We start from the raw sequence: 16,505 nt of genomic DNA, 5'->3' as shown, positions 1-16,505 counted from the left end.
GGGCATTACTATTATTAAAGTCCCATTACAGATAAAAGAGATCAAAATTCCACAGGGACCCATAACTTGGCTAAAGTTCCACAGGCACAAAGCGAAGGAGCTAAAATTCAAGTTCACACCTGGCCTCAAACACCTCTTCCCACTGGAGATCAGGCAGGCTCTCCTTTCTCTGGTTTTGTTCTTATTCATCAACTCTGTTTCCTCGACCAGGGCTGTAGGATAAAAAAGCGTCAGGGGGCCTGGAGGGTCATGTATTGATTCTGCCTTTCCTGGTTATCTCCAAGGTGCTTCCACAGTGCTCCTCCTGGGTAATACAATGCACTCAAAAATTTAGAAGATCAAGTACAGTCATCCTGCCAGTGTCTAATGGAGGCTCAGGTAGGATAATCTTTAATCTTGCCATGAAGAATAGCTTAACTTTCAAAGCTTGGCACCAGCCAATTCTCCCCTAGGTAGCCTGTGGCTTTGGGCTTGGGATGTTTTATATAAAGCAGGCAGGGCTCCAACATCAAACAATGTAGAAACCAAACAACCCGTTCCTTCCCCGGTTGGTTTTTCTCTCCTGAGGGGCCAGTGTACCCTATGGATGGCACAGGCTACAGCTCTGCATTACGCCCCACAGCAAGTGTATGATGATTAGCACTGGGGGGGGGGAGGGGCGGGGGGGCAGTGAAAACCCCACCCGCCCAGCCGAGAGGAGCCTTTAGCCTGCTGGCTGGGGATTTGAGACCTGGGAGGACGTCAGGGGCAAGTTTGTTCGAGGAGGCCCCTCTGTTCCTAGAGCTGCACCCCTACCTGGACCCCTGATCCCCAGGGCTCGAAACTCCAGGTAACCAGAATGTGCAGCTGGGAAAAACAGCCACCAGGGGTGACCAAACCCCTCTGCAATTTCCCTGATCTCTGCTGGTAACCAGGATTCAGCAGCAGTCTCTGGAAAACAGTCAAAATGGAAGGGAACACAGCCAGGCAAGTATCCTCACACTTCAAACCTTCAAGGCTGGGGTGGACGCGGCACTCGCTGGCTTCCTCCCTGGCTGCTCTGAGACACTTGGACAGGCGAGGGAGTGACTTCCTGCAGAACAGGAGTCGGCCTTCTACTCAGCACGGGCTTCTGATTTCAGTCCATCTCGGAATCCTACTAAAACCTAGAGTAAAGGGGCCTTGTTTGTGACATGCGCTATGTATTTAGAATATAAATCCACAAGGACGGAGAGAACAGAAGGAGGAAAGACCGCACCAAAATCCCAAAGGGTGGAGAGAAGACAGACCTGTGGTAACTGATTAGCATCTCGAGAAATCCACACCTTAATGTGGCAGCGAGGAAGGGCAAAAACAGCCCAATTTACAACCCAGAAGTCTCAAAGGTTCTCGGGAATTAGTGGTGACAGGTATCTCTGGACATGGGGCTGGGGCGGGGAAAGGCAATAAGATGATGAGTCCCTTTATCCCCTCCCCCACGTCTGCTCGCAGGTGACGGTCCCACCCTCCATCAGACACGAGACGGGAAGTCTGTTCTATAAAGAAGATAAAACAGAAGGTCTGAGTGTGAATTGAGCTGAAAAACGGCACAGTAAGTGATTTCTACACACTGGATGCAGAGGAACCCCTCACCCCTAACGCCTCTCCCTTCCTCTAGCTCCCAGACCCCCCACCCCTCACCCCCAGCACCCTGGCCTGGACCCTATGGACAGAAGGCTGTAAGACTCTCTTAATCTTACCAGCCAGGAGGAAAGACCTCAGGATACTGACATAGGGGTTCCCTGTGACGCAACCCAGCAGGACGCCCATCAGAGACTCCCCTCCAAGAAGCCCCGCCCCCTGTGCTCTGAGCTCATAGAACACCTTTCAGTCCCCAGCTCTTAAATATGAGAAAACAATCAAGGATTATGAACCAGCTAAACAAAGAAGCCTCTACTGCAAAAGCTCCAGACCAAACCAACCCAGATAAACAAAGAAAACGGCAGATATAACATAGGCCACACAGCACATCCAATGGCTCTGTGTCCTTTGCCTCCAGCAGCTCATGCCATCATCACAACTCTTGAGGCAGGTCTCAATATTATCACTTTCATTTTACAGACAAGGTGTTTGAGGAATAACGAGGTTGAGTAACTTGCCCAAGCTCACAAAGCAAGTGAGTGGCAGAGCTGGGATTCGAACCAGGCCATCTGCCTCTGTGCTCTTGCTATTGCCTTTCAAAGCACCACCTCAGCTGTCACTGTCCATCATCAATATTCCCAGCGTGTAGGAGAAGGTACCACAGCCCTGAAATAAGACTTCTCTAAGGAATAAGAAAGAGCTCTTGTAAATTAAAAACGTGGCAGATTAAAATACAGAATATAAAATTAATGAAATCTCCCAGAAAGTAGTGCAAAAAGCAATGGGGATGGAAAATAGAAAATTAGAGGATTAGTCCAAAAGGACCAATATCCAAATAAAAGGAGTTCTAGAAGATGAGAGAAATCCATTAGCAGGAAGCATGATTTAAAAAAAAAAAAACACAAGAAAATTTCCCAGAACAGAAGGACACAGTTCCAGAGGGAAATGTCTCCCTAAGTGATCAGCATGGAGAGACCAGCACCCAGGCAGGCCACCCTGAAGTCTCAGGGCACTGGGGACAAAAAGAGGATCCTATAAGCTTCCAGAGAGAACAAAACAGGTCGCACAAAGGATCCTTCACACTTCTCAACTGCCACCCTGGGAGCTAGAAGACAATGGAGCAAGGCTCCATTTCCAAAGGAAAACAATTTCCAACCTTGAATTTGATACCCAGCTAAACTAGCAATCAAAAGTCAGACGAGAATAAATTCATTTTCCCATGGGCAAGTTCTCAGAAAATTGGCCACTCAGGCACACTTTCTCAGGAAGGACGTGCCCCTGTATTCAAGAGACTAAAGCCAGAAGAGGAAGACAGGAATGGGAGATCAAACCCAGGAGAGAGGTGAGGGGGGGGGGCACAGGTGACTGTGACAGAGGGCCCAGGTGACAGTCAGGCCCCAAGTATGGAGGGTAATGAGTCCAGACTGGAGTAGATCAAAGGACCCCGATGTGCTCAAGAAGAGGAAACAGAGAATTTATCTGATGCAACCAAACAAGCTGAGGGGACATCCAGAACACTAATAGAGCTTGGGGATGAATTAATAAGCACATGTGCCAATAACAACAGACAGTTCTACTCCAAGGAAACAAAAAGTAGAACAGGAAAGGAAGAGAGATCATAAGTTACTACATGACTCAGCTCTGAATAGTGCCGGCCTAGCCATAATGATGTTAACCCCAATTACTAATCTTCCAAAAGTATGATGAAAACATATCAGGCATTTGGGAGGACGGGAAAGATCTGAGGTTAGAAGAGGTAAAGAGGAGATCTATAGCCTTACTTTCCAGGGTCAGAAATCAGAGCCTTGAACCAAAACATCAAGACAAAGGAATACATGCATGTTATTCAGAGACATCGAGGAAAATACCAAAATCATCAGCTAAAAAAATTTGCAAGCGATTGCTTCTGGGAAAGGGGGCAACGAGGGGGAACCACTGTTTTTCATACAAACCTTAGAAAACTATAGTTATGTATGATTTAGAAAAGGCAAGGCATAGGGAAACATGCTAAAGACATGTGATGCCACCAAATGTTCTAACAACCAAGAGAAGGTGGGATTTTCACCAAAAAGATGTTGTAAGGCTCAGATAGCTACAGCCAGTCAATAGAAAAGAGACTAAAACTAAAAACCCAGCTCTGCCAGATCCTGGAATCTACACTTTCGAGTCTACATTCATATATCCAAGATATACACTGAGCACACGCTGAGCCTGGAACAGGAAGCTAAGCCCTGGGACACAGTGGTGGCCAGGATGGGCCCCAGTGCCCATCCTGGCCATCCAATGAGGCTTCTGGTTCACCAGGGCTCACTAATAACAAATCCCAGTAGAGCAGTGCCCACCCCTGGCAAACACAGTCTATCAAGGGCAACTCTTCACTGATTCCCGGCCTCCTACTCTGCTCGCCCATCATCAGTCCTGTGGCAACATGGCGCCTTCTCCCCCACATTCCCTCCACAGGTAAGCCATCACATGCCATTTCGTGGCAGTTGACCACAGCAATTCTGGGAACTTGACAGGCCATCATCCAGGCCTGCCAACACCCTGCCACTGGGGCCCAAGGCCCTCAGCTTTGATTTGGAAGGTATCACTTTTTGCTTTGTTTTAGATCAGAGTCAAGCTCAAAGGCCGGACCAGCTCTCCAAGGGAGAGTTCCACATGCCCCTTGTGTACATGAAAGGAAAGTGAATCCCTTGTTTAGACTGGCTCTCAGCAAGCGCTGGTGGGTCTGGAGGGCCAGGGGGACGTCTCAGATGCCACAGGATGACATGAAAGCCCAGGCATGAGCTTTCTAGCTATGCTGACCTCCTCTGGGCCTCAGTGTCTGCATCTGTAGATGGGACATAACACTAATCTCAGGGGTTATAGTAGAATTAATGATACCGTGAAGGTAACCATGCTTTATAACCTGACACTGCCCTTACCACAACCCATGACGGGGATGACACGATGGTTTCCCGTGGCTGCCTCCAGTCAGTTCTGCCATAATTCAAGGTTACAGGGATTTCATTTTTTCAACCTCTTAAAATGGGATCCCTGTCCCTATTCTCAGCTCTGCCCCCGGGAATCATCAGTTAGGAATTTAGACTTGATTTTGTCACAGTGTGAGGAACCTGGTAGGTACGTGACCATAAACAGCTGAGTCACTGAGTCCCCTCGGATAAGGCTCAATACCCAAGGCTGGCTGACTTCTTGCCCAACATCCTCCAGCCTGGTCCAGCTCTCTTCCTGGGTTCCAAGCCAACTGCGCCCTCCATAGCCAACTGGGCCTGGAGCCAGTGTTCACCAGGTCTCTCCCCCACCCCAAACTCAAGTCTCATCAGTGCCGCTTCTTCATACCCCATCCCCCTAACTCATTCCTTCCTCTGATTCCTGGTTTCTACCATTTGTTAGCTCAGTCTCTTGGCATTCTTGCTCAGCCTTAGTGCTTGGGGAACAGATAATAATGCCCACTATGGGGGCTGTTTGGAAGACATGTATAGTGTCCAACAAGTGGCCACTTCCCCCCATATTCCCCATAATCACAACATCAATGCCCTATAACCAATTAAGACAATCTTTGACTTAGTTGATTTTACACACCTGTACCCTATATTACACACTTTACAACAACAACATGCCAAATTATTCTCTGTTAGTCAAGTCAGGTCTTCGCAAAGTCAGCCTGACAATGAAGGGGCTGAGCCACAGCCCAGGGGAGCCCTTTAGCTACACTGCCTTCTTTATGGTACCACATTTCAGAAATTACTGGAACATCTGATTGCATTTCATCCTTGTTTTATAAAAATAGTAGAATCAGAAAAAAAAGTGTCATTATCAGTGATTACTATTGGTTTCATACTTAATACCACGAAGATGATGGAACCAGAGCAATTTAGGTTGGAGGGTGCCCTTGAACTAAGAAGGAAGGGGAAAATGGTAGAATATAATATGGCAGCATTCGACCACGCTCCAATCATGAGGCTTGATTAGGATTTTTCTTCCATTCTCTGGGAATTTAACTTCCTCATAACGTGTACGTCTAGCCTTGGACTTTTAATGCTACCAAAGGTTGAGAATTGCCCATAAGGCAATAATACCCTAAGAATGTTCTCTTGTTTTCTAAACAGACTAATACTTCACATGAAGTAGAAGACCGTTTCAAACGCCTGCGACTGGACCTGCTCTCGGTTAACAGCATTTCCAGGGTTTGTGTATCTTGATTCTAAAAGAACACAAGGATTAGAAGGGAGGTGTTACGGTTGCCAGAAGGTGTTGAATCCCAGGGTCCACCCAACAGTGTTGGTACCTAGAGGCCACTGTGATGTCACCCTCTTCATGCCACAGCCATCCACACCGCCCAGGCCCCAGAGCAGAGATCAGGCTCCAAGACGTCGTCCCTGGGGTCACTCACAGTCCACAGCGTGTATCTCAGATCACACCACTGCCTGTGGACTCCTGGGTGGAGTCCCTGCAGGCCCAGGCCAGCCCCCTCTCCTGTCCCCTCAAACCCTGCTCTCCTGCCCTCTGCCAGGTAGCCTCTCCAGGTGCCAAGTGGTGGCAGCCCTGTGGCCAGAGCCCCAGTCTCTGCACTCCCAGCTCGGGTTCCATGCCACCACCTGATGTCCACCAGGCTTGATACCCACTTGTAATTCATTTGTGTGTTCGTTTCCTACTGTTGCTGTGACAAGTTACCACATACTTAGTGGCTGAAAACACCACACACTTATTATCTTTCATTTCTGGGGGTCAGAAGCCCGAGATGGGTTTGATGGGCTAAAATCGAAGTTATCAGCAGGACTGTGCTCCTTCTGGAGATGCTCCGGGGAGAAGCCATCTCCTTCTCTTCCTCAGCTTCCAGAAGCCACCTGCACTCTTCAGCTCACGGCCCCTTCCAGCAATGGCATCTAACTATGACCTCGGCTCCCCCTGTCACCTCTCCTCTCTCTCTGAGCCTCCTCCTTCCCTAAGGATGCTTGGGATTGACTGGACCCAGCTGGATAATCCAGGATAATCTCCCATCTCAACATCTTTCATGTAATCACATCTGCAAAGTCCCTTGACCGCGTGAAGTAACATAACCAACGGCAGGTTCTGGAGATCAGGACATGGCCATCTTTGAGGGTCCAGGGCTCAGCCTCCAACAATTCAGGGGACAGTTCTGAAGACCTAGTCCATGGGAGGGCCTCACGGGACAAAGGTACATGCACTCTTCTCAGGGACCTGCTCGTGGGGGCCCCTAGGAGTCCAGAGGAGGCGGCTGTGATTTTTCCCCCGGGCAGGGGCAGACGGGGTTCAGGGAGGCTGCTCTAGGCTGGGTCGTGGTCATTCTCTGCAGGAGTCATGCACACAGAGGTACAGGGTCAAGGGGTGGGTGCAGCTGGGTCTGGTTCATTCCAGGAAGGCCAGGAGCAGTGAGAGAGTGAGAGAAAGCACACAGCACAGCTTCTTCCTGAGGGCAAAGAGGTGTCTTCTACCAAGACGGAGAAAGATCTCCGGGGTTGCAGGGATGAAATGGGGTCAGAGGTGCTGGAGGCAGGAAAACAGCGGTCCTGGCAAAAGCAGGCAAGAACGGAAAGGCAAGAGGTGAGAGCCACTTCGGGACCGGGACCGACGTGGGAGGGGAGGGAGGGTGGCTGGAGGATGCCCTGGGCGGGCTAAGCTACTGCAGTGCCAAACTGGCAGGTCATCGCCATGCGCCGCCCCCAGCCCGTCCCAGTTCCCAGCTAGAAGGCCTCAGAACCCTGCTTTTTAAGTATGTCATACCCTAGAGGATTGAAAATAGTTTAAAAGGAGAGGGATATAAATACCGCTAAGGTTCCTGCCTGCATGGAGGGCCCCTAGGAGAGGGAGGCAGGAGTGGGGCATGACATCATCAGAGCCCTAAAGGCCCTTCCAATGACACCTCTAGTTCTGCACGACCGGACAAGTGACTCTAGGGCTTCTGCAAATTCCCCAGATCCTCCCTGGCTCGGCCTTGTCCTCGTCCTGGGGGGGCTTGGGGCTATCATCTCCCAGAAGCAGTGGATCACAGTGCTCCCGCAGGGCAAGATGAAAAGGAAATTGTCAGGTGCACAGGCTACTTCTGGAACCCACCTCCCTGTACGCCCCGCCCCCCAACCCTGGTCACAATCCTCCCCAAGAGCCCCCACCCGCCCACCACCATACACTCCCCTACTCCCCGGTTTCACACTACAGATAAAGATTTGCAATTACAGATCTTTTCCCCGTCCCCCCAGGACGTCCCCACCCTTAAGGTTGGATGGGACCTCCCCTCACCCCCGTACTCCTGCAGCACCCACTCTGAACACCCTCAGTCCTAACATGCTTCATCTAAGCCTCATGCTATGCAAGTCCTCTATGCCCTGGGGACTCCTGCGAGTGGCCCCTCCACCCCTCCACACCGGCTCCCAGGATTTCAGGAGGACTCAGCAACTGCTATTTGGCTGAATGGCCAGGCTCCCAGAGGGCAAGTGGTTTTTGTAAGGCAGGGCCAGAACCCACCTCGCGGCGCATCAACCTTCCAGAAACAAGGCTGGGCCTGTTACACATGGAACAGGCATCCTCCGCTGAGGTCATCAGGAGCATCTCCCACTGGTCAAGTGCCGAGCCTGGGTTTAAGGCCCCTGCCATCCCACAAAAAGCCCTCTGGATTCCCATACCCCAAAGAGTAAATAACCAAACAGTAAATATTCCCAGTTGTGTGGGTACTTCTTTGACACGACTACTCAATTGCCCTTGGGGTGCAGAAGTAGGCCTGGACAATATGCAAATCACAAGCACAGCTGTGTTCCAATAAAACTTTATTCACAAAAACAGGCAGTGGGGGCGAGATTCAGCCTGCCAACCAGTCTGCCGCTCCCCGCCCTGATAAAAACAATTACTGAACGAAAAGGACACAGGCCGGTGAGGTAAAAAAGAAAGCCCACCAAGGATTCTTTAAAGCCACACTTGTGATTTTTGATGTTGTCTCCAATTCCTTCTGTGGCTGACACAATCTACCACTGGAAGAAAAAAAAAAAAAAAGACACGCAGGGAGGGGGTGGGAGAAATCAGAAAAGGTTTCTATGGGAACAGGGAGTTCACTTTTAATGGTTCAATCGCTAAAAAGACAATTACTTTATTTTTCTCACTTCCCCTCTGAAGCAGGGCAGGGGAGACCTCTGGCTGGTCGGGCTGGCCGGGAGGGAGGACCGTGCCCTGGGCCTCAGCTGTTCCAGGCAAAAATTAAATGCCAGAGTGTTCCACGGGTCAGGGAGGGCAGTTAATGCAATCTGGGCCTCTCTGGCCGCTTCCCCGGAGCGCTCCATCGAGTCAGAAGTTCTGCCTCTCCCCTGAGGCTGCTGGGCTGGAGTCAAGGCCAACCAGGAGCTGGGGCCACTAATAAGTAACCCTTTGGCGACACCTTGTCCTACTCTGCGGCCAACTGACCAGGGGCCCCCCCTCGGTACTGACCTCCATTCTACCTGGCCCCTGACCGCTCTTGTTCCTCAGCACAAATATAACATGGGTGAAGGCAGGATCCCCTCGGTTGCCCTGACTGTGGGCGGGTCACCACCCCCACCGGGGCACCTCCAACTCTGCCCCGCTGGTTTAGAGGCGGCGTCCCAGACCTTCCCTGAGCTTTTCATACAAGCCGTAACTGATCAGCCCAGAACAGACCAAGAATGCACACCATTTACTGCAGTGTACTTCTATAACAAACTTCTCAACTGCAACCTTTCCTACGGGGGCTCCTCAGTGGGGCTGAGTGTCTAGCACTTAACAGTGAAAAGAATCCAGGAGTGGGACCAGCTGTCGCATGCTGGCCACCCAAGCGTGCCAGGGACTGGAACTCAGGTGCCTTTATGAGGGCATGCTCTGTCCAAGCCATGCCACTCCTCATGCCACCTTCCAGGGAGCCCACTGGAGCCCGACAGTCCAGCCCTCTTGTTTGGCAGCGAGAAAACTGAAGCACAGCCAGGGCAAGAGATTTCCCAGGATTGCACGGCAAGGGAGCGGCAGAGCCAGGACTCAGGCCCAGGGCGTCAGCCTCTGGGTCCTGGCTATGGCTTCTCAAACTGCACAAAATGCTCCACCCAGAAAGGCCCCTGGAGAAGAATCCACACCCCAAGTTAGGGATGGAACCTCGACTGGAGGATGGTCGCTGGGGGGCAAAATCCAGAGTTAACTCAAAGCCTGTGTACTGACTCTGGCAGGGAGCCTGGAAAAAATGTTCTATGGGAGGATTTACCCTTTAGAACCAGGCACACGGACAGACCTGGGCTGGGGCCTTACGGGCAGCAAGTTCCTATAGGCCAGGAAACCTCTGCATTTGATTTTCTTTGTTTTCATACAAGAAACCTCCAGCACATCTGCTGTGCCCTCCAGGAGCAGGGGGGTGGAGGGGGGAGGCAGGAATGATTCCTCCTCGGTGCTGGGTAACTTTGACCACAGTGACATCCCTGAGCCCTCTGCTGTATGCACGGGAGGTCTCCAGGTATGGGGACACGAGCCAGGAGGGGAGGGTGCTAGGGGCTAGGAGCGAGGGGAGGCTGGTTGGCATCTCAAACCAGACCACAGAGGATCTCGCATCCCAGGCTAAGGGGCTTGGACTTGATCCCATAAGCCAGTGCGGCCCAGCATTTTTCACATCGTGACGTCCGTGGACCATGATGGACCCATGGGCCGCCCTCAGCCCACAGGTTGGTCGTGGAGACCCACCGAAGAGATTAGCATGGACGCGTGCAGGGTGGCTGAGTGGTAGATAGATGGGAAGAAGTGACCCAAGGCCCAGAGCCATAAAGAGGTGACCACAGAGTCCAGGCAAGCATGGGGAGGACTGCTCCTAGAGCTGAGCCAGTGGACTCAGAGCAGGAGGGTGGAGAACACGGCAAGGGCTGATCTTTTTAACCACACAGGCGCTGTCCCGCCTGGAGCCTGCCTTCAGGTTCTCCCGACCACGGTCCTGCTTCTGACACTGTGAAATGGAGATTTCACGCAGTCACATTTCTGCTCAGCCCTCGAGGCCTGACTCCAGCGGCCCCTCCTCTGAGAGGCCTGCCCAGCTCCACTCCTCCCAGGGACGCCCATCACACTCGATCCATGGAGCTAATGCGACAGGACGCGTGGGTTCAGTGGGACCTGGGTTCACATCCCAGCTCCACTCCGAAGGCCATGACCGCGGGCAGGTCATGTGACTTCTCCACTTCCGAAACAAGCACCCCACCCCAAAGGCCTGTGGGAAATCTTAAGGAGGCAGTTAGCACCACGCCCGGGACCACCTCTGTCTAGCAGTCAATTCCAAGGGCCCCAAATTGCAGTTCCTGTGTGTCAACCCTGGGCAGTATGGCTTCCCAATGCGTGCCGACAGAGGGAGACACTGAGACAGGGGTGAGAACACAGCTCAGGGAGGACCAGCCAGCAGGGCCAGCTGGCAGCGGTGGGCGCCCCCCCCACCGACATCCAGAGCAGCAGTGGGGATGGTCTCCTGCCTGCCCGGATCCACCTCAAGCTCTGGGGACCAGGTCTTGGCCAAGCTTCACAGGTCAAGGTTCACCGCATCAGACGGAACAAGGCGCCAGAGCAGTAGGAGACGGCCGGAAGCAGAACATTTGAGCCCCAGTCTAGCTGCATGCTGCTTTAAAGGCAGGAACAAGGACCAACTGCATTTGTTGTTGTCTGCACACTACTGTGTGCTTTGCACACATTTGTTAAACAGAACAGAAAAGTACGGGGAATTCTGAGGATGGTGGAGGCTTCCTACCAGACTCCCAACACCCACCCTCCCCTTTGGCCAACAGTCAGACCCACTGGAGCACTCAGCTGGACCCTGAGGCCAAGTCAAAGAGGGACAGGGGGCAGCCAAAGCAGACGTGTCATGGAAAAGGCACCGGGAGCCCCTGCCGCCCGCAGCCAGGCCAAGAACTAAGGCACAGACAGTTCACTGACCACCTCTGACCTCAGGGCTACCCCACAAAGCTCCAGGGAAGTGGGGACACCAGGTGGAGGCTGCCAACATCCTGCAACTCTGCTCTCTCCTCTCTGGTTGACTGCTTGGGCCCACCTCCATTTCCCTGAAAGGGACCCCGTGAGGGTGGCAGTGGCAGACTTGGCCCAGAGGGACACCCGTGCTCTCTACCAGCTTGCCCTTCATTAACAAATGCTTTATGAGCCATCAGAGTCAATGAGGACTGTCCCTGTGGCAGCTACAGCAAGCTGAGGGACAGGCATCCTGGGAGAGACCACGCTTTCTGCCTGGCTCACCCCAGTCTCCAAAGACAGGCCAGGAAGTCTTCGTTCCAGGGGTCCGCGGGGGATGATTGGGTGACATCACAATCATATCTGCTTGGACTCCAGAACCCCACAGTTCAGGATCATAGATAAAGGCTTCAAGGAGCAAATGAGCAGAGGCCAACATACCTGCAAGTCAACTTAGGAATACAGATACAGAGAAAGATGTAAACGCACAGGCGTGCCACTGAGCCATTCTTCCCTGAAATGCAGTGTCCTCCAGACTGACATTCTGGGGCAAGCACCTGGTCCCAGGACCACAAGAGTCAAAGCTTTGTGAACAGAACAGGACTGCCTGACCGGAACAGCAGCCACCACCTACAGATGGGAGGATGGGCATCCTCCTTGGTCCCTAGGATTACAGATTCACGAAATCCCGCTGTATCCAGCCTCCCATCACCACGACAACTGCTGACTACCTGTGCTCTAAGTAAGCACACAGCTTTATTCAAAAAACAACCCTTCTGCCTGGACTCTTCCTGCTTCCTTGACTACCACCCACGCGGAGTTTGGAGGAGCAAGGTCCCCCATCCCCTGCCTGTGGCCCGAAGAGCTGGTCATCCACCCATGTCCAGGCCCAGCAACACTTGACCAGCTGGTCTGGGCAGACGCTCAAAGCACGGTGAGCAGCGCCTTCTGGACTTGGCCCTTCGGTTGGGACTTCCTGAGGACCACGGAGACGAGGAGAGAAAATCTCTGCGAAGCATCCAGTCCAAAGACAGGGAAGCCAAAGGAGAAATGGACAGATGGATTCCTGCCCCAACAACCGCAAAGCCACGACAGGAACTTCCATGGTGCAAATGCCTCCCCCCCACTGCGAGGACAAACAGCTTCACAATAGCCCCGAACTGCAAACAACCCAAAGGTCCCTCACTGATGAGCAGCCCCACAAAGAAGGGTGCATCCATCGAACAGAACTGTCTTCACAGGAACAAGGACCTGCATGTTGCCTGGACTCAGGCCTGAGAGATGCATATATATGCCGACAACCAGGGAGCTTTTTCAAGTGGTGAAAATGTTCCAAAACTGGATTGTTGGGAGGTTTGCCCAATTCTGTCGACTTGCTAAAAATGATTGCATTGTAAACTTAAATCAGGTGGATTTTATGATATGTAAATTATACTTTAATAAAGCAGTCTACAAAACCTCTTAAAAAATATAGGCAAGGACATGGATGAATTGCACCAACATCATGCGGAGCAAAGCAAGTCAGTTCAAAAGAGTATGTATTGTAAATGGGATCGACTCCTTAATTTGTCTCTCTTCTGTCTTGTTGTTGGTGTATAGGAATGCCACTGATTTCTGTGCATTGATTTTATATCCTGCCACTTTACTGAATTCCTGTATGAGTTCTAGCAGTTCTGGGGTGGAGTCTTTTGGGTTTTCCACATAATGTATGGTGATTAACATAACAATAAAAAATTTAAAAAAGAGTATGTATTGTACTCTTCCATTTTATAGGACGTTCTAGAGGTAAAACTATAGTGATAAAGCTCAGAATAGTAGTTGCCGTGTGTGTGTGTGTGTGTGTGTGTGTATCAGGGGAGGGAGTTACTGCCTGGGAAGGGAGACGAGGCATCCATCCAGGGCACTGGAAATCATCTACCTCTTGATCTGGATGGTGGTTACCTGGGTTATCCATAGGTAAAAATTTGTTGGGCTGGCACCAAAGATTAATGCACATTTTCTACACATATATAACCATACATGTGCTATATACATAATATATAGACACAAATTTAAAAGCTTATCTTTTTAAATGGCAAAGCCCATTGATGCTCAACTGGCATTGCCTAAAAGTGAGGACAGTTCACTGGGAGCTGAGGGGAGAGCCCATTCAGTGAACTCCTACCCAACCTTCAGGACCCATCTCAAATGGTCCCCATGTAGTGAAGCCTTCTCTCAGAGTTCCAGGTCTAACTGCTCATATTGCTGAGCATCCCTTTCACAAAAGTCGATCCCCTTTACACTGGGAGCTGGGCTTTGAGGAATGTAGGGAGTTGCTGCAGTAAGGATTGGTTAGCAAGTGTTTATTAAATACCCATTGATTGCCTAACACACACACACACACACACACACACACACACACACACACACACACACACACACACACACACCATGACAGCCCAAACCACATGCCATCTCAGCAAGAGATGCTAATTCCCACCCCCAAATAGGATGCTGGTTCTGGGGCAACAGGATCCAGATACGAGGCTTATTATCAAAAGGGCTCATTTGCAACATCTCCAGCCTGATCCTCCTCTTACACAAATCACAGCCAGAAGAGATCAGGGGAGCCCAGAGCAAACTCAGTTTCCAGTGTCCACTGCACCAGGCTCCCCCGCCCCACATGAGGTCACCTTTGCTTGCACTGTCCTTGCATAGCCTAGGGGTGGAGCAGGTCCACATGGACTCCCAGGAAACAGTCTCTCAGGTATAATGTTTAAACTTGACTGCCTGGCCATCCCCACCCCCCCCACACCCCTCCCCCCTGCACCCTCCAGGCTGGGACTCCCTACCCTCCAGCAGTAAAGGCAGGTACCCAGTAGGAGGGCACCCACCACCCCATCATCTCTTTGTCCAGGGCTCCCAGCTTTCTCTGCAGAGCCCCCCACCTTGGAATCTCTAGAAACCCAAGCCTGCCCAGGAAACTAAAGAAACTTCCCCAGCCCAGCCCAGCCAGGTCTCTGTGCCTGAAGAGAGGCCGGAAGTGGAACTCTGTCTAGCTCTGCAAAGCCCACGTATGCAAAGAGAGAGACTAGAAATACACCTCCAGGAAAAGCAGGTTTCTTTCGGTGGGTGGGTGGGCTGGACGGTGATTGTGGGTGACTTTTTCCCTTTGAATATGGTTGTGCTTTCCAAGTTTCCACAGTGAATAAACTCTTGAAAGGTTAACACACCTTAGCCCTGGTCGGACGCGCCGGCCTCCCGAGTTTCTCTTTCACCTTGTGTCAAGGTAGCCGCCGGTCCCAGCGTCCGGCGTCTGGGGGGCGGGGCCTGTCGCCCCCTCCCCAGCGGAGCCCGGGGTCAGAGGAGGGGCCGCTCCCTGTGGCCAGTGGCTGAGCCCGCCCAGCCCCCGGATCCGCGCCCCTGGGCCCTGGTCCCCAGCCCACCCCCTCAGGCGCCGCCCCCCCCCCCCCCCGCTCCATTCCCCTAGCCTCAGAGGTACTTGGGAGGTGTTCAAGCTCACACGCGCGCGCGCGCACACACACACACACACACACACACACACACACACACACACGCACACGCAGTCGCACTTTTTCCTCCCTCTCTGACCTGGGCTACTGCCCCTAAGAGCCCACACGTTCAAACTTGGCCAAACTCGCAGCAGTGGCTGCAGGGGAGTCGTGACGTCCCCCCAAAGAAAGCGAGACCCCCCAACACACACACACACACACACACACACGCACGTGTGCCGCCCCACCCCCTGGGCGACGGCGAATCTGGCCAGGCGGCCCCGCTGGGGGCTCGGGGTGGCGGGGGGGCGGCCGTCTCAGCCCCCTTCCCCCCAGTGGGCGACCTGAGCGGGGTCAGGCGGGGCCAGGGGGCGGCGCGGGGCGGCGCTGTCCCGGGCGGGAGCGGCGCCTGGGCTCCCGGGGCCACCCGACCGGGCGTCCCTCCCCGGAGGGGGTCTGGGGGCGCTGGGGCGCCTTACCTTGCAGGTTCTGGACGCGGATGTCGCTGATCTGTCCGATGAGCTCCTCGCGTTGGAACCAGTCCCACTCGTGCGCAGCCATGAAGCGCGGGCGGCGGGCCGGGGCGCCGGGGCCGGGCGCGGGCGGCGGGCGGAGAGCCTGGCGGGCGAGGGCGCCGCGGAGCCGGAGCGGCGGCGGCGGGCGGCGGCGGGCGGGGCGGGCGCGCGGTCGGGCCGCCCCCGCCGCGGGCGGGCAGCGGGCGGGCGCGGGGCGGCGGGTGCGGGGCGCCCGGCTGGCGCTCACTCCCCCATCCGGAGGCGGGGGCCCCGGGGGGCGAGGGGCGGGGCGGAGGGGGAGGTAGGGAGGCTGGGCTCGGGCCGGTTTCTTTCCGCCCCCCCAAGGGGTGTTTGTCGGGTGGATTGTTTGGTTGCAAACGGGCGGTGATGAGGCACGGGGTCCCGGCCCCCAGATTGTGATGTCTCAGGGGGCGGTGGGCGGGGCGACGCCAGCCGGGGTGAGCCCGCGGGTCCCAGCGCCGGGTCCCTCTCCCACCCAGCTGCCGGCGCCTCCGCGCACCCCCGACCGGGGTACGACCCCCGCAGACACCCCTCCGCCTCAGGTCCCCTGCCTCCGCACGATTCCGAGAGGCTACCCCTGCAGAGGGGAGGGACCCGGGCTGAGGCCGGGCGCCCCTGGAGGCATCTGGGGGAGCGGCGAGGACCTGGGTAGGGGGCGAAAGATTGCAGAGGTGGAGTTAGGGGGAGTCTCTCTCGTCTGCCTCCAGATTGGGGAGCCATAGCAGGAGGGACTTCTTTCCTGGGTTTTGATATTGGAAACCTTTTCTCTGGGGATCCCGTCCAGAGATGACTCCAGATTCTGGGAGGGAAGGAAAAGCAACCTGAGCCCCCACTCCCACCCCCGTGCAGTCCGGGGCCACTGAATCTCCAAGTGACCCCCTCTGGGGCTTTACTGAAAATGAGTGTGGCCCTTCCGGGTGTCGGGGGGGGGGGGGGGGAG

General features: G+C 53.7%; 1 protein-coding gene across 5 annotated transcripts in view; it reads right to left on the bottom strand.

Moving 5' to 3' along the window:
- CLMN (calmin) overlaps window positions 1–15,664 on the bottom strand; it is a 115,892-nt gene extending 100,228 nt beyond the window's left edge. For 3 of the 5 annotated variants that reach the window (XR_003515728.2, XM_027570504.2, XM_027570505.2), the window contains exon 1: window positions 15,509–15,663. Coding sequence is in view for 4 of the 5 variants with exons in the window: in XM_027570504.2 (XP_027426305.1) it covers window positions 15,509–15,590 (82 nt within the window). In the remaining variant the exon portion in view is untranslated. Of the gene's footprint in view, window positions 1–15,508 lie in introns of all 5 variants that reach the window. The other 2 variants (XM_027570499.2, XM_027570500.2) reach the window with 2 other exon arrangements.
- Between the last annotated feature and the right edge of the window lie 841 nt (window positions 15,665–16,505).

This window comes from Zalophus californianus, chromosome 6, assembly GCF_009762305.2.
Source record: "Zalophus californianus isolate mZalCal1 chromosome 6, mZalCal1.pri.v2, whole genome shotgun sequence".
NCBI classification, from domain to species: domain Eukaryota; kingdom Metazoa; phylum Chordata; class Mammalia; order Carnivora; family Otariidae; genus Zalophus; species Zalophus californianus.
Note: the sequence above shows the minus strand (reverse complement) of the source record. Positions and strands in the feature narration are given on the sequence as shown.